Genomic DNA, 22,411 nt, shown 5'->3' with positions numbered 1-22,411 from the left:
AAGATACGATAACGATATGTTTAAGATCTAACCTGTCAAATTTGACATTTGCGCGATTCTGGAGATACTCTTGAACGATTTCCACAGGATATAACTTAGAGATCCAATTCACATCTAATAGATATCTTACTCTTTCTAACGTAAAAGTGACATTGGTTGCCGGAATGGCGTTGCAAAAGAGAACTAGTTCATATCTAAACTATAACGTATCTAGAATGGATCTAGTACGTGTCGTCTCTTGTGAATATCTTGAAGTTCGAATACGGCAGAATAAGTGTGTGCTGTTAAAAGTGTTCATAAACAAAGAGCGTAGTGTTCGAGATTTGCATTCCGCAGCAAGTTGTTTACATGGAGTTATGTTGGTGACATGTTGTCACGCTAGCCAAGGCAACGCCACAACTAATATAAAACTATGTTAAAAGAAACGAGTCACGGAAAAATCTGAAAATAATTAAAAACATGTACACGGTAGGCGTGTTTACATTTTTTAAAATAATTATTCCAAATTGATATAAATCACAGACAATATAAAAATGAACTCCCAATTTACAGATTAGAACAGACGAGAACAGTGTGGCTACCTACCACCAGTTTGGCACTGACATAAACGCTATCGAGAAAGTAAATTACTTTTCTCAAACATGCAATGAAATATTGATGTTATGTTCCTTATAATAGGCTGCGAAGTATGACGTTTCAGGTGCGACTAGGACAAAAGGTCGTTAATGGAATTTCATACACAACTTGCAGGCCTAGGCCGGCAAAGTCCTCTTTTTTAATTTTCATTTCACAGATATTTGTGACACAGCATCGTGGCATTCATCCATTAAAAAAAACTAGAGGCAGTATTTGCTTTATGGTTCGTAATGACACTCTGCCACTACGCCTATAAAAAAAAAACAAAATACAATGTTTGCTGTAATTTGCAGTTTTATTTGTATAAAATCAACATGAACTTAATAAATAATACATTCTATAATTTTATGATTTTAAATTATAAATTTAACTACACAAATAATAACATTTAAAATATTTCATCTAAACGTTAGCGGTAAAAAGGTCTACTCAAACACGCGTAGTTATATTTTTTAAATTGTTATGGAGGTAAAGTTGAAAAATATTCATTCTGTTTTATTGGATTTATGGTGCGTTGTTGATTTTTTGACTTTAATATGAGTTTCGACGAAATAATGAAATTAATATTAATTGTAATCGTAGGTGTTGGAATTGCCAGCGTAAGCAGAATTGATTTTAAATAACTTGCTGCCTCTGCCGGCAAGTCAAAGACGAAGTATGTATATGGTTGCTTATGGCAATTTTATTATTTGAGAAACTAAGAAAAATGGCTTACAGTTTATTAGAAACAGTTTTGTGGCATATTTTAAATGAATGTAACTACAAATTCGTCAACACTGTGGAAATTATACTTATTTACTCCATGCATAAAGCAACGATGTATGTGAAACATGATATCAACATGAAAGACTATGTAAACTTATGTGACGAAAACGACAGTCAGACGGCTACAAGGCGAAAAAATCAAAGATATCTACATGAAAATATACGGGTAGTAAAAATACACGACTCGTGTAAAACATACGAGTGATAATGATATAGGTACGTGGTACGTGTTGGTTATATTTTGGGTGTAGTTTACTTTTAGTTTTTTCTATAAATAAAACTTGGGTTTCGTGGATTTTTTATTTTATTTATTTCATTGCATGTTTGAGAAAAGCACTATACATACCTCGGCGGGAAATGGGGTTGCCCGCGCTCAGACCTATCCGGCCTCGCTTCGCTCGGCCGTCTATATGTCTTCGGCCGGCAACCCCTTTCGTCCCGGCCTCTGTAGTAATGTACTATTCTATGCATCGCACTTGTACTCGCATATTAGTGGGAGGGAGATGTATAGAAAGTAAATTACGTAGACGTTAGTATATGTCAGTTTTAACACTGTCACTGTCAGTGACTCATAGTACTGGTACATAACATAAAAGGTGACATATTGAATTGAAAACTTTGATAACTGGGCCGTGACATTGCCACGTATGTTGTGTAGATGTCGGCGGCCGATTATAAGATCAGATATCGTGAAATTCCTAGGCATATCGTGAAAAGTGAAATTTTTTGACCCGTTCTCTGAGTCGACGGAGCCTCCTATTTCTGGGTATAGTGAGGATGTTAAGTGCAAACACCTTTTTTTTCTTGATTAAAGCATGAAACTTGGCACAGTTGTTCCTTATATCAAATAAAGCCGATTTCGATCGGTAGCCCGAAGGAGCCCCCCCTCTGGGGCCCGAGAGGGGGGGTCAAAGTACCGCTCCGCCCGGCTTCATTCTTAAAATTCTAACAGGCCCCGTTAAGCTAATAGGTCATATTTGGTATCAATTTCGGATAAATCAATAACGTAGAATTCATTTTTGATATAAAAAAATTGCAATTTGTAGAAAAAAATTTAAAAAAAATTAAAAAATCTAATTTTTCAAGTGTAATATTTATTTTTTATTTAGTATCAAAATTAAACTGCCTGGTTTTTCTACATATAAAAAATATGACAATAAAGCCTATTTAATGCAGATTTTAAAAACGTAACTTTTCCTTACCTTTATTAAAAGAAAATTGCATAAAAAAAATCTTATATCGTCTCGCGCGGTGAATATCTTTTTACCGACATCGGCATCGTTATGGACAACATCCGAAGTACACACTCTGGAGACCGATTAAATGTATTGTTTGTTGTTGTAGATCCTTTATAGATCCTATTATAAAGATAGAAAAGTGTACAAATACTATTTTTTATGTGTCGTTCAGTAAAAAAAGGGACCTAGGAATAAATTATCATAGAGCCTCGCGTTTGTATAGAAGCATACTCGTATTTAATTAGTGTAAACCACTCCATGGACTCCATGGTCGCTATTCTCAATGAATAAGAAGTAAACTGTAAGTATTAAATATTTTTATTACATTATACCACACTTTAATTTTGCGACTTGTGTATTAAAAAATACAATTCCTTCCCCCGGCACATGAATGCGTACATTTCATCATTCACGTATATAATATATGTCAGTTTCAACCATATTCTGGCCACAGCAGGGTTGTCAGAACAGTTTGGAAACAGTCATCTGCTCCTTGCTTCCATTCCCAAGAAGACAGACTGAGCAAGTTTAAAGAGGAACTAACGTCTGACCCCCAAGCCCCAAACATATAATTCTATCCTGATAAGGCTGCTTCTGTTTCAATAGTCTGTTCAAGTAAAGAATTATTTCAGGCATTTTTATTATTATTTAGCAACGGCTTTATCAGTAAGGTATTCACTTTACAAGGCTATTTCACATATCATCATATGAAGTTATAATAAACTTTTGGCGAATGTTATTTATTAAATTTACTGATATTGCTCTATCCTGTAGGAGCTTGAATCCTTGTATCGGCCAAGCTAAAAAGGGTCTATGCTTAGATCTCACTTTTATACACCATATATTAAATGGGGAACCCGGTTCAAATCCTAGAAGGCATATATTTGTGTTTATCGTGAAAGCTTGTTCCTGAATTACCTATGGATGTTTTGAGTGTATTTATCAAATACATATTATCATATATATATATATCATCTAGTCTTATTATCACAAGTCTTATTGAGCTTACAGTATTACAAGGTCGATCGAGAGAATGCTTGGAATACGAGTAAGACTCCTGGTGTTTCAGAGCCCGATAGAAATAAGAGTTAAATTTACCATGATGATAAGCTTCACTTATAACCACTGATATTTTAGTGAAACTCATTTCTTTAGCACTAGGTAAATCATTTTGAGACCCTGTGTTGACAAAACTTCGAAGAGTTATAAGTCCTTATTTATGCCATCGCGAAATTGTGTAGAGAAACATGTTATAAGTGATGTTCCTCGTGAGGTTCCGAATACTCCAAGAACCATGAAGAGTCCTATTCATTTCATATGATGGCCCTAGTTGCAGATGCTGTAAAACAGTCATTGCAAGGTATTAATAAGCACAGTAGACATAGACGATGTAGTTATAGCAGCTAGACTAGATTCATGCGTACGAATATTTCCCCAACTACAGGATTTGTGGGCTCACGTTGACACAGTGGAAAACTCAATTATATCACATGTCACTCCATTGCATCCACAATAGGCCAGGGAATTCTATTTTTAAGCCAATAAAATTATCTATTCTGTAAGCTACTTAACTAAACTCTTTTATTTACCCTAAAAGAGTTGAAGTCTTACCCCTGTTTCGAGCATTCAGCTGAAAGGGTAGAAAAAGTGAGTTCGAAACATGGAACCTGTTCAGAGTTCAGCCATGCTACTACAAGGATCCAAGCTCTTACAAGATGGAGCAATAGCGGTGGCTAAAAGCATTCCCCTAAAATACTAAAATGAGGTATTATATGTTCGGTAATAAGTGCAATATTGAAGAAGACAAGTTACACCGGGATATTGAAGTGAAGAGTTGTATAATGTTATACCTGTTCAAAAGGGAGCCGTATAAATGCCTCATTACGCGCAGTGTACCGTGTGGTTGATGTTTGGGATCAGACATTAGTTCGTCGTCAAACTTGCTCAGTCCGTCTTCTTGGGAATGGGAGCAAGGAGCAGATGACTGTTTCCAAACTGTTCTGACAACCCTGCTGTGGCCAGAATATGGTTGAAACTGACATATATACGTGAATTATGAAATGTATCCATTCATGTGTCGGGGGAAGGAATTGCATTAATACACAAGACGCAACATTAAAGTGTGGTATAATGTAATAAGTAAGCAGATTAAATAATACTTATAGTTTACTTCTTATTAATAGGGAATATTACGCAAAACTCTGCGTAGGTAGCGCCACTACCACTATCTGTCAATCACTAACAATCTGGGGGTCTGCCGCGAAACAAGAAAATCGAAGTTTCGTTGTCTAATCCCTCTATCACTCTTGCATATTCGATAAAGAGGCAGATAACTTAATTTCGATTTTCGCTTTTACCGATAGGCCCTGGTTAACAAACCGCCTTGATGCATCAATGTCATATTTTATTGTCTGTGAAAACTTGTCAAAAACAGTTTAAGGTACAGTATGTATAAGTTAGTTTATGAATTTACTAGAGTCGGTAGTGCTGCACTTTGGCGGCAGAACATTGCAGTAATATCCCCTATTGAGAACAGCGACCATGGAGTCCATGGAGTGGTTGGCACTAACTAAATACCTACGAGTATGCTTCTATACAAACGCGAGGCTCTGTGATAATTTTTTCCAAGGTCCCTTTTTTCACTGAACGACACATAAGAAAATATTTGTACGCTTTTCTATCTTTATCTATCTACAACAATAAACAATACTTTTAATCGGTCTCCAGAGTGTGTACTTCGGATGTTGTCTATATCGATTCCGATGTCGGTAAAAAGATATTTACCGGCGCGAGACGATATAAGATTTTTTTTATGCAATTTCCTCTTAATGTAGATATGTAAAAGTTATGTTTTTAAAATCTGCATTAAATAGGCTTTATCATCATATTTTTTCAATGTAGAAAAACCAGGCAGTTTAATTCTGACAATAAATAAGAAACAAAAATTAAACTTGAAAAATTAGATATTTTGAGTTTTTTTTTATTTTTTTCTACAAATTGCTATTTTTTTATACCAGAAATGAATTCTACGTTATTGATTTATCCGAAATTGATACCAAATATGACCTATTAGCTAAACGGGGCCTGTTAGAATTTTAAGAATGAAGCCGGGCGAGCGGTACTTTGACCCCCCCCTCTCCGGCCCCAGAGGGGGGGCTCCTTCGGGCTACCGATCGAAATCGGCTTGGTTTGATATAAGGAACAACTGTGCCAAGTTTCATGCTTTAATCAAGAAAAAAAAGGTTCGACCTTTTTTTGTCACTTAGAACCCTAGCTAGTAGTTTGCCCTTCGGGCATATGAAGCAACCTAACGAACCTATCCTACCTATATATTGGTTTAATGTGTCAAAACATTACACAGGAACATTACGATATGCCTGATCTTACGATCCGCCGCCGACATAGACATGATACCAGCACATACTCGTGCATTAAGTGTGCTTGGAGCCTAATACAAGTCGTCCCTTTGAGCTAGCTCGAATCACACGGTGCAGCGCATTATGTAACCCGTCTGTGTGTCCACAGATACAGAGACAGTCGCTCATTGGGACGTGAGCGAGCGCAAATTAGCCGAGTGGACGGCGGCCTCATTGTGTAACGAGATTGGAATCGGAATCGGCTTCAAATATCACATTACGCTATAGTAAATGGGGCTCTTTGGTTTATTATATTCAATTTAGTAAGTAGTAAGTAGGGTGTTTGTATAACTAAAGATTTTTGCTACTGAACGTCCAGGTAAGCCAGTAGCACGAGCGCTGCGGTGCACGGTTTTTTGACAATATTCATGCCTAGCACTGCGCAGATATATTATGTTCCTTGATTCTTAGTTATTTACGTGGTAGGTATTTTAGATTTTCTCAATTGCATAGTTACTAGGACTCTTAGTAAATCTTAATAGCAGCCACATAGCAGGTAAGTTTATCTGTTTAAAAATCACAGTAGGTAAAGTGAGCCTTAGCAATGGTTTGTTTTCAAGTGAATGCGACAACGCAACATGTGTATGTGAACTCGCACTACAACCTTGATAAAGTAGACGAGATATTGCGAGATTATGGTACGCGCACAGCTGTAAAGCTGTCCGGCACGCTGTAGGGTTGCCAACCGTACTATATTAATTAGTATTGTACTATATTTTGGCTCTCTGTACTATATACTTTTGGAAAAATATATAGTACGCTAAAGTACTATATTTCCGATTAAACGTATATTACACTCATATTTAGTATTTTATCTAAAGTACTATATTTTTTTTAAATGTACTATATTTTTGATGCCTTATTCTGGAAAATACCATATTCCACCAAAAAAAAGTTGGCAACCCTAGGCATGCCGGTTGTTGGCCGCGAGGAAACTGTTGCACCGCAATATCTTCTAATCGACATCATACTGAATGCATTCTTATTATTTATTAACAGTTTCTGTAACTTTCGTTGATAAGAGTTGAAAGTTGTGTTGGTTGCAGTGATATAATTCGCCAGTAACTGGCCGCCCTAAACTGAAAATGAATTCTATTCACCTACAAACAAATTAAATTTAGTATAAGGCGGCTGGTTATTGAAGGCTGGCCAGTTATTGAAACCTTATACTAAAGTGAATTCTGTTTACAGGTGAATGAAATTCATTTGGTGCCCAATTATTAACAGTGGCCAGTTACTGGCGAATTACCCTATTTCATTTAGTTTTGAACTACGCGAAGACAGACTCGCGAGGTCTACTTTTTTCGGAGCCCCTAATGACGTAATCTAAATAAAACTAACTAAAAACTTATATAAAGTATTCTGTAAACGAGGAAGTGCAACAGTAAAATGTTATCAGAAGACCACATAAAATCACAAAACTGTAGCAATACCCCAGCAACCTGGGCCGTTACCGTAACGTTAATTATTCATTTATGGTATTTTGCTATTCACTATGCAACAACAAAAACCGCTGCTAAGCGAACTCGAACCTTATCTTCTATGGCTTAAGAGTGATGGCATTGTTTTTAGCCAATACCCCTCCATTGCTACGCTCCTACAAACAGGCATGCTTCAGTGGCAAATTTGAACTATATTTACAACAGAATACGGTTGATATTGCTTTAAGTGTACGGGGTTGCTACGAGACAGTTTATAGAGTAGAGGCGTTACGGAGCTACGACGTAGCCATTGAACTTCTGATTTACGGCATCGAAAATTAAAAATACATATTCTTCAGGGTATAGGTCCTCTGCAGAACAAAGAATTAATGCTAGTAGACAGGCATTTTGACCCAGACAGCGGAAATCGCCCCGTGGCATTTCTGAATATTAGGTAATATGTACAAAGATATATATAGAAACTAAGCAGTGTCCTATGGTCCAGATTTTTTAGTATAATAACAATTAGATTTCTCAAACTAGTAAAATGTACAGATGCAATTATAAATATTATCATATTTTTATAAATAAATATAAAATCAGACTTTTATCGTAGTAGTAATTTTTTTTATCCCGATGAAATTTAAAATTCGCATATTAGGGCGAGAGAGATGTATAGAAAGTATGTTACGCAGACGTGATCGAATATGTCAGTTTGACACAGCTAAGGCAGTCGTGTGAAGGCTACTGTTACAGTCTACCTAACCGACAATAATTATACTATTCAGCGAACCGACAGTTCTAGCTGCACTTGCTTTGCAATATCAAGTTACTGTGTCCAATCAAGCTATGCTGCATATCTGGTATTTGTACTGAGGATATCCTAGTTTCGGTGTCCTGAAGATATTTTCTACTAATGCCTACGTCATTTCAGGCAAATAGTCCATCCATGTCGTATAATGTACTAGCGAAGTTAAATAAATATCACATTTCCTGCTGGATCTCTACTAATAGCTTAGAATCAGTTAAGAATAAGTTAGCAGAAGCGCTTAGAATTTACGATAATAACAGCAGCTGACAAGTTTGATTTCCTCTGTTATGCGATATCAAGTGATCACGTCTGCAAATAGTTCAATAGTGAAATAATCAAATTAAATGATGTAAACGCGTTGAATAAATATATAAATAACTATGTACCTACAGAAACACAGTTGAAGGTCGATAACTCGAATCTCAAAAGACGAAATTTAAAATTTAGTACAGTGACTGCAGAGGCTGTCGATACTAAAACCAAAAGCCTGCCATACTAGCCTCAAAACAGACGTTAGCGGCAGTCGCCTAATTTTGCCGGAAGCACTTGGGCGATATTTAATAAGTAAACAAATGAAGCCCGCCCGCCATTTTGCAACAATTTGGTGTAGACTTCCACCGGATGCAGCCGTCCGTGGTAGCCTGATAACAGTATAACGCTGCAAATTAAGGACGCTGCGCATTGGTTGGAATTTGTAAATGATCCGTATATTTAAGTTTTGAGTTCAAAATACCATTAGGTAGCTTGTAAAACATCCAGGCACAATCCGGAATACATTTCGTAATTTACTACAAATCAAACATATTAAATATATGAATGCATGTTTAAATAATATAATAATTAATTCTTCTTTGCTGGTGTCAACGCTGCTGGCCATGGCGATGTGCGCCCGCTAGGTGGGTTTTTTAGCGTAGCCTGTTGTTATTCCCGTCTAGTGGCACCGAATGTGTTAAGATTTGAAGTTTTATTTTAATCAAATCTCGAGTACTATTTAAATGAACAAATTGCCACCAAAGTCCGATTTAACTTTGATCTTGATCATACACACAGGAGTTGTCAACACTAAGGTTCAACATGTGCTAAAATGCACGTGTGTTGAACTTGTGTTACTGCTATCATTTTGAACCTCAGCATATTATATAGAGCCCGTGGTGAATTGCAGCAGAAACTATTTTGGTAACACATTCGATTTCGTAAGATACGTCCAATTCATTCGTTTTACAATTCTATTTGCAAAGATTGCCCCTGCGATCTAAATAATTGCACCGCTTAGCACCGCATCGCGGATTAATGGGTCAGCCGTCCACCGCCCGCGTCATAAGTCACCAGTCCGCGGCGCCTAAACGAGTAATTGACGTTATAAATGACCACTCGGCCCGTGCAAGCTACGCGAATTAATTACTGGACAGCAGGAATGTCTGCGAGGTAAGCAATAGATAAGTTATCAACTCGAGTAACGGCCTTTATTTGTATGTATATTACTTTAAGTTACCTTTTTGAACAATACGTGTATACCCATGCAGCGCTGACAAGATCAAAAATATTAGCATCAAACAAAATTATAATTGTTCGATCGTAACGCAATCGTATAATTTATTCGATTTCAACATATTACTTCGTTTTAGTTCAGGACACGGGAACAATTTGAACAGCGTACATTGTTTTTATTTTTTTTACTAATTATGTTCTTAAAATGAGAAAATCTGCGCATTAGCGTTTCAATCAAAATCAAAACCAAAATACAATATCACGAAAGTCCATTTACGTTACTACCGCATTTAGGGGTTAACGTAGAAAGCTTTGCATGTAACAGTCAAGTCGATGCAGATAATTGACAGATTGAGTGAGAATACCCCAGCAGTTCTCCCCATTCTCCCCTCCAAGCCTCCAACTATTGAAACTAACCCTGTCCCTTTCAAACGCATGAGCGCGATAGTGATAACAACTAAAACCCATGTGTTGGATATTCAATGTTGAACAATAATGATCTCTCTCTCGTGTGCTTTTTTAAGGCTCGTACTAAATTTCCTGATATAAACGGAAGGATATAACGTCCTGTTTAGAATGACATGCGTTATTGAATACGATTTTTCAACAATAATGCGTTCCATTTTGAGTGCTCATTTCGTTGGTGTGGGGACGTCTCATAGCTTCACAGGGTTCAGTTGGTTAAGGTGATCAAGCCGGTGTTCCGTAAGGTCACAAGTAAAGTTTTACTTTCGTTCTTGATGCGGGGATTAAAAAAAAATTGTCTCCTACTTGAAGAAGATTTTTTTTAGATAGATATGTACTGAAGTAAACTTTGTTTACTCCGAAAGCGACCGTAAGATTACCTACATGATGCGCAAGCCTTAATATTAAATCTTTGAAACAATTAAGACGAATGAATTTAAAATATATCCCAATGTTTTGAGCCCTTATTAGCACTCGTAGAAAAAGTGTATCCATATAAATACTACTAATTTTGACAATTAAGTATTTACATAACATTATCTAACTGTAAAGTGTTGACTTTTACACTCCATCATTTACGCTGTAATTAATTATTTTACTATTATTTTCGAGGTTATAACATTTTGCTTGAAAAATATATTATTATTCTAACCGCTGCCACCATGAAGATTAACCTTTGCAAATTCGACAGGCAAAATTCATTGCACCACCATCGTAGTCCCCTCGGAGTGTTTTGTTTAGAAATATTGTTTTGGGACACACGTGTGGATCCCATTTACAGTAAGTATAATAAACAAAGGACATAAGTTACATTATATTCTTTGCAAAAAACACCCTTATTTTGTGTGACAGGGATCGCTTACATTTTATGTGCATCTACAACCGTTCTAATTGGTAGGCCATAAAATCTATTTTAGAGTGCATCGAGTGTACTGTAGAACGATACGTGCTGAACTTCAACATTCGATTAGAAGGGCGTTGATACTCGTAATAGAATAGCTAAACTAATGTTGTTCGTTAATTTACTATTTTAATCCGAGTATATTAAAGAAAAAATATTGTTTTTCAAAAACATAATATATAATTTAGATGAATGGTAAGAAAAGTATCTTGCAACTAGTACTTAGTAGGTTATTTTGTTATATAACCTTATATAAATTTACCTACTTAAGCACTTCATTTATGAACTGCTTATTGTTAAATGAAAAATGTTATTTCATTTACCCAGACAGGACTAAATTATGACAGGCAGTTTTATTTGTAAGTCATAACTCAATATTTCGACGCTTAATTTCATTTCCATGTCATACTTTTCTAATCATACCTGGTAACTCCCTCCTGTCCTCAGCTTTATTTCATGGCGAAAATGAAAAATGAAGCATTGTTATGTAAAACCGTGGGGTGGTACTATAAGAGGTGTATAAATTTGAAAATTATTCCTAAAGTGGGCAGATTCGCTTTTATCATTGCGAGTGTTTTTTGTGGTTTACTCCATTGTCTGGCACTTTTGTCAGACTTTGTGCAGAGAAAATTATGGTCGCTGTTATTATTAATCGATGGCGGCATAAAATGGGAAATGGGAAATATTACTTTCTTAAAATTATTCATCTTGGCAAGATATGGTGTTTTTGTAGATGTTTGTGAATGTACACAAAAACGTCGAATTACACGATTTTTACGCGAAATAGGATACCTATGATTTTCAGCAATAAGTATGAGATGCTAAATGACATGATTCTCAATGCGTTTCGAGTGCACCAATTAGCGTGACCGATCTTATAGATAACATTTTCAAACCAAAACACCGCTCACAGTATGGGTATCAAAATCAAACTCAATGTACTGTTATTTTAGTTATTTTTCTGCCCTCCGGTCGGAAAGCGTCAAGTTTCGGCCCGCTCAGCCTCGGATCACATGTCGACTCGCCTCGCCCTACAATTACCTATATGTGATCTGACAGATTTCTTACTTTACTGCCCTGGTTATGTATTTATACTATTACGGACCACTATACCCATATAGTGAAACCGTAAAATGAATAAAATTACTTTCTGTAACTAGGTTGTATAACTATGGTTCCCATCAAAATTCACTTCACGATGCTTTAATACACGAGCTGTTTGGAATGCCCCCTGTCTCTCATGCTTCGCATATGCCTTGCAAGGCTGCAGTATAAGGTATACACACGTTGAGTTAATGATGTAAGAAATATGAGAACGCTTCCGCACCCTCCAATATTGCTAGAACGATGCAGTGCAGCGTTTCGACACGGAGTAGTAACTAGCGGATGGTGCATCATAGTTTGGGAATTTTATTGGGTTTTGCTATGAACGTACTTATATTTGTATTTTTATTTTATTTTAGCATACATATATTTATTGCCTGGAAAGGTAGTAATAACTTATTAAGACTGCCAGAACAACTATTTTGTCATGCCACAGTTACCACACATTGACTTCGCGCTTGCATATTTCGAGAAAAGACGCTAGTAGACTCTACTACTAAGTAGAGCAAAATACGAAGACAAAAACGTAAATGTGTATGAGATTAAAAAAATCATCATCTGTAGCTCTACTATGAGTTCCGTGAATGACAGTGAGAAGTGAAGATAGTGAGAAAGTTAAGGAAAATGTATGGAGTAATTGTACAGTGCCTCTACCGGTCACGTAAAGAACTAAAAATTTCAATTTGTACCATGAGTTACAAACGTTTTTACGCGAGTTTTCCATACTTGCCTAACTTCACACCTAAAACGCTCTCTTTCTAATTATATAATGAAAACTGAGCCAGAATTATTCTGCGTAAATACTTTACGCGAGTAAACGTGACAGATGTTATGGAAAAATACGTGCGTTTCCAACGTGACATTTCTGTCAACTTGTAAACACAACAAATACGCAGATTTTTCACGAATATTAATGCAATTTTCAACGTAATATGTATAAATTTATAACAGTATGTGAACTTCAAGCAAAACTTTAAGGGATAAATCAATTAATAGTTCGATAAAAGGCTGATTTAGTACAAAGGTAATGAGTTATACTGACATCATATTTTCCTATTTCTACTGCTACATTTGCGAAAATCACATTGCTTACGAGCAGTTTTTGGTTTTAGGCAAGAAGCTGATTGAAAACAACATTTCCCTGAAAACCCGGATTGCATCATGTATGCATGCGTATGCATGTAGAAGTTACATATGTATTAAGAATTAAGGCTCAATACAAGGAGCGGTACATAGACATGTTGCTGTTTTTGTTGCTGGTGCACATAACACATAGTAAGAATATTAACACAAGAATTGCTATGTATTTTATTAAGCATTATTATCTTAAATAAAATAAAACATACAAATGTTCTGTGAGTTTATTTATTTTTCTTTACTAAGTAAGTATTATTTTATTTTCCGTTGTTCAAATTATTGTGTTTGGTAGGTACTCGTTTTTCATGTCAACTTGGTAACAGGAAATATAAAACTTTCTTCAAAAACTTTTGCTGGTCGTTCAGAATCTGAAAATTTAAAACATATTTATTGCCAAAAACCCGCTGCGTGGGTTCATTTTGTATTGGAAATGGGGCGCTTGGCACTGAAATATACTCGAGATCATATAGGTACTATAAAATTAAGATCGCTATTAAGGTCATACGTAGGTCGTAGGGTCTGTGCGGAAAGAGAAGAGTTGTAGGTATAATGTATGGGCTCCCCTAAATTTCACGACTCTTCTCTTTCCGCACACTCTATTAGATAATGTTACTTAGCAGTAGGCGGTGCGGACTGAAGCGGAACATTATAATACATACCTATTTTAATATTTTAAGATTTCTTCTCATGTGTGTACTATTTTCATCAAACGTAATAAATATGTAGCCAAAAGTAGCCTGTATAATCGCGCCGTATACTTTGCTTCCTATTTTTTAACACGCAAAGTCATAATTTTAACTCGATTATTAATGATGTTTACGTAATTATCATATTAAATTGTTTATACGACAACGGTTTCACTCACTTAAACAATACAACAACAAAAACTAAACAATTTAAAATATGTCTCACGAAAGTTTAATATCAATTATCATATTTTCCAATTTTTGTCTTGAATACAATATATTTTAATTTATACATTGTTTACTAACATTGATGTGTTTATTATTTTCGTAACTATGGCAACGTCAAATCTTTAAAAAATTGTAGAATGAAGGTTGAGTCAGTAACAAAGTGACAAAATTGGTCTTAGAGCATTTAATAACTGGAGTGGCCATTGAGTGCTTACTGTTAGGATTTAGGATTAGGGTTCCAAGCAGGAAAGAAAAGCTTGTTTTAACACCATATAGGTAATGTTTATTAATCTCAAGCAAAACTACATAGTAATGGCGTCTCATACGGGAAGAAAGAACACCTTGTAATGGAAAAATATTTAGATAACAAAATACTTCTATGAAGCCGGACGGGCGATTAAATCTGTGTCTCGAATAGTGTCGATGGACTGTCAAGTTGGCAGCGATTCCGTGTTGCCAGGGAGATAGGTCTGAATCCCTTCGACACCAGTTCGGTCGACAACTAGTTCTTACCAAAATAATTATTATCATTCTCGATGAACGGGTAGGAATGTATAGATTGTCGAGTCTTCCTTTCCCTTTCTTAAAAAATATCATACCGTGCTTGTCCAGCAGCGTTTACCACGCTCTGGTCTAATTTCCGTATTTAGAATTTCACGTCAGTTTTGTTAAATGCCTTGGGATTGTAACCCTGGCAACATCGAAGAGGAGGCCCCGAGGGAGAGTGATTCGGCCATTTTGGACTTGGATTTTCTTCCCCGACCTAGCCGGGGTCGGCTTTATATTAAATAATTGGGACAACGTTCTCATCTTTGGTAAGTAATCTTACATTCGTTTGTGAAGACCGTGAAATTCGGAATCTGTTGTTGGATTATGCGATTATTGACGTGAACCGTTTATTTCAGCCTGCCCTCAGGTGTGCCTTGAGGTTAACCGTTTCCCGAAAGGGCGAACCAGGAGCGTCCTGGGCACTTCGGAGTTGATATTCGATCACTCATAAACCCCGGCAAGACGATTTTCCTCCGACAGGTAAGGCGTCGTTCATATACTTTCGTCAGAAATTGTATGGCGGGCCATGCGGCCACATAAAAGTATCCCGCGTAGCGCTGAATTTTATACTGTAATATAACCCCCAAAGGGTTACGCATGGAAACCCTTGTTCCTATGTGAAACGGACTCGCACGTGGCACGGACCACAGATTCTTGGCGTGACCTGAGCCAGTGGAACTAATCCCGTACCCGGAATTTTCCAGGAGGTGTCTACTAGGGGCGCGGCCTTTGGTAGGCCAGATTCTGTGCCAGTCGACCTGTGCAGCTGGCCCCGCCAGAGTCGGAGCTATTGGAACCTCCGGCCATCTGGTCGAGAGAGCAGTCGACTGTCGCTACAGTGCAGCTAAGCCTTTCACTACTTTTTCCTAAACTGCGATTTTGGACTATTCACCTTTTAGTATTAACTATCCAATAGCGCAATCGACCAAGTATCACCAACAATAATTAAAACCCGGTTAGATAAATATAAATTTAGTTTACTACCAATAAGTCGTTAAGTAGTGTTTAAGCTCAAAAGTGTAAACTTAACCAGGCCGGCAATTAAATTGTACCTGTCCACTATCGGGTTGTTTGTTTTATCCCCTTCAGGACCCTTAGTTTAAAATAAAAGTATTACATTTGTTTTATATTGACAACCGAATAAATCAAATATCATAGTCGTAGTAGTCTCGTAGGTATACTCTTTATTTTTTTGTTGACATTATTACTTACCCCTCTGCCGAAAAACACAATTGTGCAAACTTTTGTATGGACTGACATGGCTATTTGTACGTTACGTACAAATCATGTAGAAATAGCAATACATTTGACGTCCCCTCCCCCGCAAAAATCGGCAGACTGTTTTGTAAAGAAAATGACAGCGATGACATGTCCCTTCTAAATGCTCTTAGTGGATGGTAGAGGTAAGGAATACAATCTCCATGTAATTAATAATGAAAAAGTGTCCGTCAAAAACCTTAAGAGGGAAGTATACTACGTAATCGTCCATACAAAAAGAGAAAACGTTTTTCCACTTGTAAATACGAGTATCTTCCATTCTCCATGATTTTTAGTACGGTATTGATACAATGAAAAACTAGGTTTATGGGTTTTCTTTTTTTCGCTACTCTGGAGAGATTTAGAAAAATTATAATAGCTGACAGCGTGCCCACTTTTTGCAAATATTCTCCCATAAAGGAGTTTTCTCATAAAGTCATAAAGGATTCTCCTTACCTCTACCCTCCATATTCACGGCTACCATCAGTATATGTAACATTACTTTCTGTGCATCTCACTTGCACTAATTTGCGAGAGCGAGATGCATAAATAGTAAATTACGTAGACGTGAGAAAATGTGTCAATTTTGTTATTTAGTTCTATAGGTGAATCCTAGAGGCGCTGTATAAAACTCCGATATAACTCTTGCTCTGTTTTATAGTATACTTAGAAAGGGACAACATCGTTTGGAGTGGAGTGAAGTTAGGTACATAAGACCGTAAAGAAACGTAAAACGTGACACACGGCACGTTTATTCACTGAAAGTAAGTGAAAAATACTCTGCCAACTGATAGTAGAGGCACTAATCAAAAAGTACGAATATAAAACTGTTACGAAACCGGCAGACTTCGATTGTAGTCCTACCACAGAATAAATAATAGTACTAAGTACAGAAGACTCACTCTCTAACAAAACGCGTTATGGTCCTACTAAGGCAGTTTTTGACGTTTTATAAATTTATACATATATAAATTCCAATCCTTCTTGCGTAGTAAAAACTAGGTTGATTGAATGTTCCAACATCTTGGACAATGTATATAGGTATAGACATAAAAGTTACATTATTTGACATGTTATTATTGTATCTACTTGGACTACTTGCATTATTACATTGCAGATCGCGCTGCGCTTTATTAATACAACGAGCGTCTCAGGGTGAAAATTTGCGGCGTCGATACAATTTGCTAGTGATTCTGTGCTCGGGGTCGGGTTACAGCGTTGTAAGGTTGCCTGCAAATAGGTAGTTATTTCCTATTTGATTGTTTTTTTTTATGGCTTCGAAGTTAATTACAAATGTACCCAACAGCTTTATTATATGTACATACAAATCAATTCGTACCACGCTTAGTGATTTCTTTATTCGGGGTTTTGATGACATTATAATTACTTATATAGCTTTCTGCAATGATTAACTGCCCGTTTCGAACTTTAAGATACGTCAATTAATAGATGTAGAAACGATATGTCAGTGTCAAAAGTGTAGTTTTTGTTTGAAGAAACGTCACATTTGACACTGACATATGTATTCCATATCGTTTCTAGATCTATTAATTGACGTATCTTAAAGTTCGAATCGGGCCTTAAGTGATAATTATGGCGGATGAGTTTAGAATATCAAATGTCAAACACTCTATCTTACTTAGATGTAGGTATTTGGCAGTCAAATACTTTTTTATGTAAAACTTAAAGTGAAATGCGTTGCCACTTTAAAGATTAAAATGAGGTAATTACTCAAGTGCACATAGCACATAAATACATAACACAAATCGACACCAGCCAAGGTCCAAAGTTAACCATGTTAACAAATTAGTGTAATTATGTTGGTCGGTCCGCGGGGTGTAATTTTCGTTGTACGGACCCTTGTGAAACCGTACACTGCGAGGGGACCGCGCCCCAACAACCACCTAATATGGTTGCGAGCGGTTTAACTGATTTTTATGAATCACTATACGAAATCAAGTTTACCAGTTCCAAGTTAAAGGACTATTTTTATGTATACACTCATCGGTATAAATCCTACCAACCATTATGTATTGACACAACTAGTGGAGCAGCTGTAAAAACACATGCTTTGTTCATGTGGGGTAATAGGGAGTTTACGCCAATGTTCTGCCGCCAGAGAGCAGCACTAGTGCACATAGTAAAGCATAGAGTAACTTATTATACAAACAATTTTTAGGGTTCCGTACCCAAAGGGTAAAACGGGACCCTATTACTAATACTTCGCTATCCGTCCGTCCGTCCGTCCGTCCGTCCGTCCGTCTGTCACCAGGCTGTATCTCACGAACCGTGATAGCTAGACAGTTGAAATTTTCACAGATGATGTATTTCTGTTGCCGCTATAACAACAAATACTAAAAACAGAATAAAATAAAGATTTAAATGGGGCTCCCATACAACAAACGTGATTTTTGACCAAAGTTAAGCAACGTCGGGAGTGGTCAGTACTTGGATGGGTGACCGTTTTTTTTTTGCTTTTTTTGTCTTTTTTTGGGACGGAACCCTTCGTGCGCGAGTCCGACTCGCACTTGCCCGGTTTTTTTTGTGCTAGTGACGCCCTCTACGCAGAGTTTAGCGTAATATTTCGTATTAAAAAAACTTTGAAAGCAAAATCATAGAGATATTAAGAGCAGCACTGGGTGTAATTCTCAATTATAATGATAAAATAACTAACTACGCCATTAACAAGCCTTAAAAGCTGACATGTAAAGTTAAGTTAACTCATAATGATAAAACGAACTTTTTTTAGGAATATTTTAATATTTAACGTTCTTTCGTTATAACGAGCTAAATTAATTTTATTTTCTCACCGTCTATAGTCTAGAGGTGAAATAATATCTCCAAGGTTAGTACCTATGCCTTTTTTAATTTAATACCCGCGTCTGTCCGACAGTATTTGTTTTATTTGTATTAAATGTGAATAAGTAATAATAATTATATATTTTTTGGAAATGTTTTTATATTGTACTTTTATAACTCACATTGTAAAACCCTAACCTAAGACCCAAGTTAAATAAAGGAGATAATGTATTATATAACCCTCTTATTGTAATTTTATTCCGCTTGTAATAAATATAGATAAGTCTACCTTCGACATGTTAGTGCTCTGTTTCTAATCAATAACGGATACTGCAGGATACGGTTGCCATCAGATATATAGAAGCGACCAAGGTGTTAAGTATCTAAACAAAGCCGCTATTATTAAATCGGTAATGTTCAGACATTTTTGAGTGCCTTGGCCGCTCCGTTATTATATTTCATGGCGACTTGAAACCAAAAGGCTTGAAAACAAAAGGCCTTGCAGTAGTTAGAAAAGGCATGTAAATTCCTTTACGTGCAAATGGATACTTCGCGACTAGTGTTGATTCAAAACACTCTTTTCGGTCGTGTTTTAATTTATCACCACTCGTTGCGAAATTTCCTACTTTTTGCCCTTGTATCCTAATACCTACATTGCTCAAAAATGGTAGTTTAAGTGGCAGTTTAGCGTTCGCAAAGTTCGTTTTCGTGAACTAGTGCTTTTAACTTTTCTCTTTTTTATTCATTTCTGACAGTAATTCATACGTCCACATCAAAGAGTATGTTCAGATACTTTATATACCTACTTGTATGTATTTATTTCGCCATTAAATACGCACGTAACATATTATTATATTATTTACATGGAATATTAATTGTTATTATATACGTAAAATAATATACAGGACGTTTTTAATCACCTGCAATATATTTCGATGGGGATTTATAGGTAATACTGAGCAACATTTAATGTGGGATCAAACCCGAAAAAAAATGACTTTCCTATTGAAAAATATGACCGATTTCATAAAACTTTGTACCTATGACATTTTAGTCTCTAAATGCGGTCACGAATACACCCCTTCTATTGTGATCGAGAACTATAGAAAATAAAAATAAAAAGGTCCCTATATTTTGAATAGATACATATTCAATACACATTTCCAAAGGAAATAATAATAAGTAGGGTAATTCGTCAGTAACAGTTACTGGCTACTCTTAGTAATAAACTAAAAATGAATTCTATTCACCCATAGACTAGGAATCCTCTAGACCGAGCATAGTCGCGCTACCCCCTCTGCCACGCATACGGTAGTTTTACTCCATGTTCGAGTCGAAAGTGTCTTTGTGTGACGTCCGTGTCTTTGAACGGACCAATCACGGCACGGGATTTCGCTCACCTCGTCCCGCGCACCCCCGCATTTTTGGAATCATCGGTTGCATGAAATAATTGCTCTAAACTCGGTCTAGAGGATTCCTAGTCTATGTATTCACCTATAAACAGAATTAATTTTAGTTCATTACCCAACTATCTAACCGACCTAAGAACGAGAAACTACCGAATCTACGAAAATTAGATAAATCATTCTTACTGATATTGTGCATAATCACTGTCGGAGGTAAATGCTACTGTATAGTATGGCATCCACCTGAAACAAAAGAAATAACACATTAAGTATTAAAGGAAAAAACATTTATTTACATACAAGATATATATAGTGGTACTACTAAACGAAATTAATAACTAGCTTAAATCTAAAATAGGCCCCTGAGGCATTGTACCAAGGATGCTGGCGGCATTTCCTCCCTGTATCGCAATGCTGATACGTGGTGCGAGGTAGTCGTCAGCTCTTTGGTTACCAGTTACGTAAATCAGACGTTTCGGGATTTCTGCGAACAACTTGTGCGCGCTGGGACCCAATCGACCTAGAGTTTCACCTAGGTATTTAGGTACGTTTGGGTAAAATGTACATACCTATAAAGAAAAATATTCAAACACCTGATTTTAACACTTTAAACTCTCGCGTTTTGTACACATATTCAATTACACAAACGCGGATCGTGAGAGAGGCGATTGAAATAAAAAAACACCATAAAAATTTCAATCGAGAGGACGGTTACAAATTATCGTCTACTTGGGGACCAGTGATTCAAATGTTGAAACCAGCAGATATATCTTCGGACCAGTGTACGGATACTGTGAGTGTTGCGTGTCGTGCCGTGGACAATAAACATTAAACTTTAACGGGTAGCTGCAATTTCTTTGTCTACCCCGAACATTTTTATAAACTAATTTCGGGTAGTTTAGTGTTGTTTTATTAATATCTCCGTTGACATTTGTTGGGACGTCAGTCTTTCCGTGACCACAGCTGGTGCAACTCAGCTGAAACGTCGGAATTAAAGGTAAAAACAATGAAATTATATCGCGGTAGACCCGTTTGTGTAATTGAATACCTGATTTTAAGTAAGTAAATATAAGATTGTGTGCGTTACTCATTCGTCTTTAGTATTCATAGTTTAGGCTCTTGGGTCGTTGGTTAATTATTTTATATCTCCATGTGCCTTCACGTTTAACTTCCGTCAGCTCAACACTAGCCTGTTTTGCAGTCATTAAGTCGACACGGTGGGGATTAATGAATTATTAATGATAAGTCGCCATGTTGCTTTCGTATTCGGTTTAATTTTCATTTGATTGTGTTTGCCGTCGTTTGCGGGTGCCGGCTTGTTTGAGCCTTCCAATTTACTAATTCTGCTGGTTAATTACGAATACACCTATATTAGGAGTGTGCGCCTGGATGAGAGCGTTAATTACGTTCGATTGATATCAAAGCACCTAACTTTGATATATTTTTCAATGGCAATATAAAATATACGACAGTCTTTTTAAAACTAAAGTCAGAATATCTGGCCATGAAGGAGAAAATTAACACTGTGACAACTAAGCTGATGATATACTAATCTACGATAGAGAACTAGAAGGTTAGGATCAATCGTTCGTCTATATAATAATATAATTCAACCCGGTACCAGTTCCACCGTTCCCACGAGAAAAGGTAAAATAGTGCTCGCAATAACTCAGCATCTGAAGATTTGCGGAAATTTATAAGCGTTCCGGTGATAAATCTAAATTCACTTTTTAAACGCGCTTATATATCAGTATATCACCCCTATGTTAGGTTAAAATTTTTTGGACAAGAATATTTTTTTTTCAGTAAGAAAAATACATTTAGTAAGTCTTAACAGATATTTGCTTAGATGAGGAAAAAAGAAGGCTTTTGAATTATGCAGATTTACTCGTAGTTAACTTCAGAAAATAATTAACTATTTCTTTTTTCCTGCACTTCTTCGAGAAAATCAAAACGTAACACGACGTGAAGAATGAAGATGAATTTTCCGGCTGCTGTAGAAATGTACTCTAAAAAATAAGTTTAAGTCAAGAGGAAGTTAAACAGCAAATCAGAAAGTTTTAATGTACTAGAGTATTTCAGACACACAGATACAAATAGGGGC

General features: G+C 36.4%; 2 protein-coding genes and 1 long non-coding RNA gene across 11 annotated transcripts in view; 2 read left to right on the top strand and 1 right to left on the bottom strand.

Moving 5' to 3' along the window:
- Positions 1-4,000, top strand: part of LOC134665897 (mesoderm induction early response protein 1) — a 242,434-nt gene extending 238,434 nt beyond the window's left edge. The window contains exon 2 of the mRNA XM_063522951.1: positions 3,990-4,000. The gene's annotated coding sequence lies outside the window, so the exon portion shown is untranslated. The remainder of the gene's footprint in view (positions 1-3,989) is intronic.
- Positions 1-22,411, bottom strand: part of LOC134665706 (CUGBP Elav-like family member 1) — a 385,067-nt gene that overhangs the window by 192,277 nt on the left and 170,379 nt on the right. For 7 of the 9 annotated variants that reach the window (XM_063522758.1, XM_063522669.1, XM_063522678.1 and 4 more), the window contains one exon: positions 20,494-20,550. The exons of the other annotated variants lie outside the window; for them this stretch is intronic. In XM_063522758.1, the coding sequence (XP_063378828.1) occupies positions 20,494-20,550 (57 nt within the window). The remainder of the gene's footprint in view (positions 1-20,493; positions 20,551-22,411) is intronic. 9 annotated transcript variants of the gene reach the window in all.
- Positions 15,211-15,907, top strand: LOC134670852 (uncharacterized). The gene is made up of 2 exons (XR_010099137.1): positions 15,211-15,325; positions 15,550-15,907. It is a non-coding gene; the product is annotated as an uncharacterized LOC134670852 (long non-coding RNA).

Source organism: Cydia fagiglandana, chromosome 1 (assembly GCF_963556715.1).
Source record: "Cydia fagiglandana chromosome 1, ilCydFagi1.1, whole genome shotgun sequence".
NCBI classification, from domain to species: Eukaryota; Metazoa; Arthropoda; class Insecta; order Lepidoptera; family Tortricidae; genus Cydia; species Cydia fagiglandana.
The sequence above is the reverse complement of the archived record's forward strand: the minus strand, read 5'-3'. Positions and strand labels throughout refer to the sequence as shown.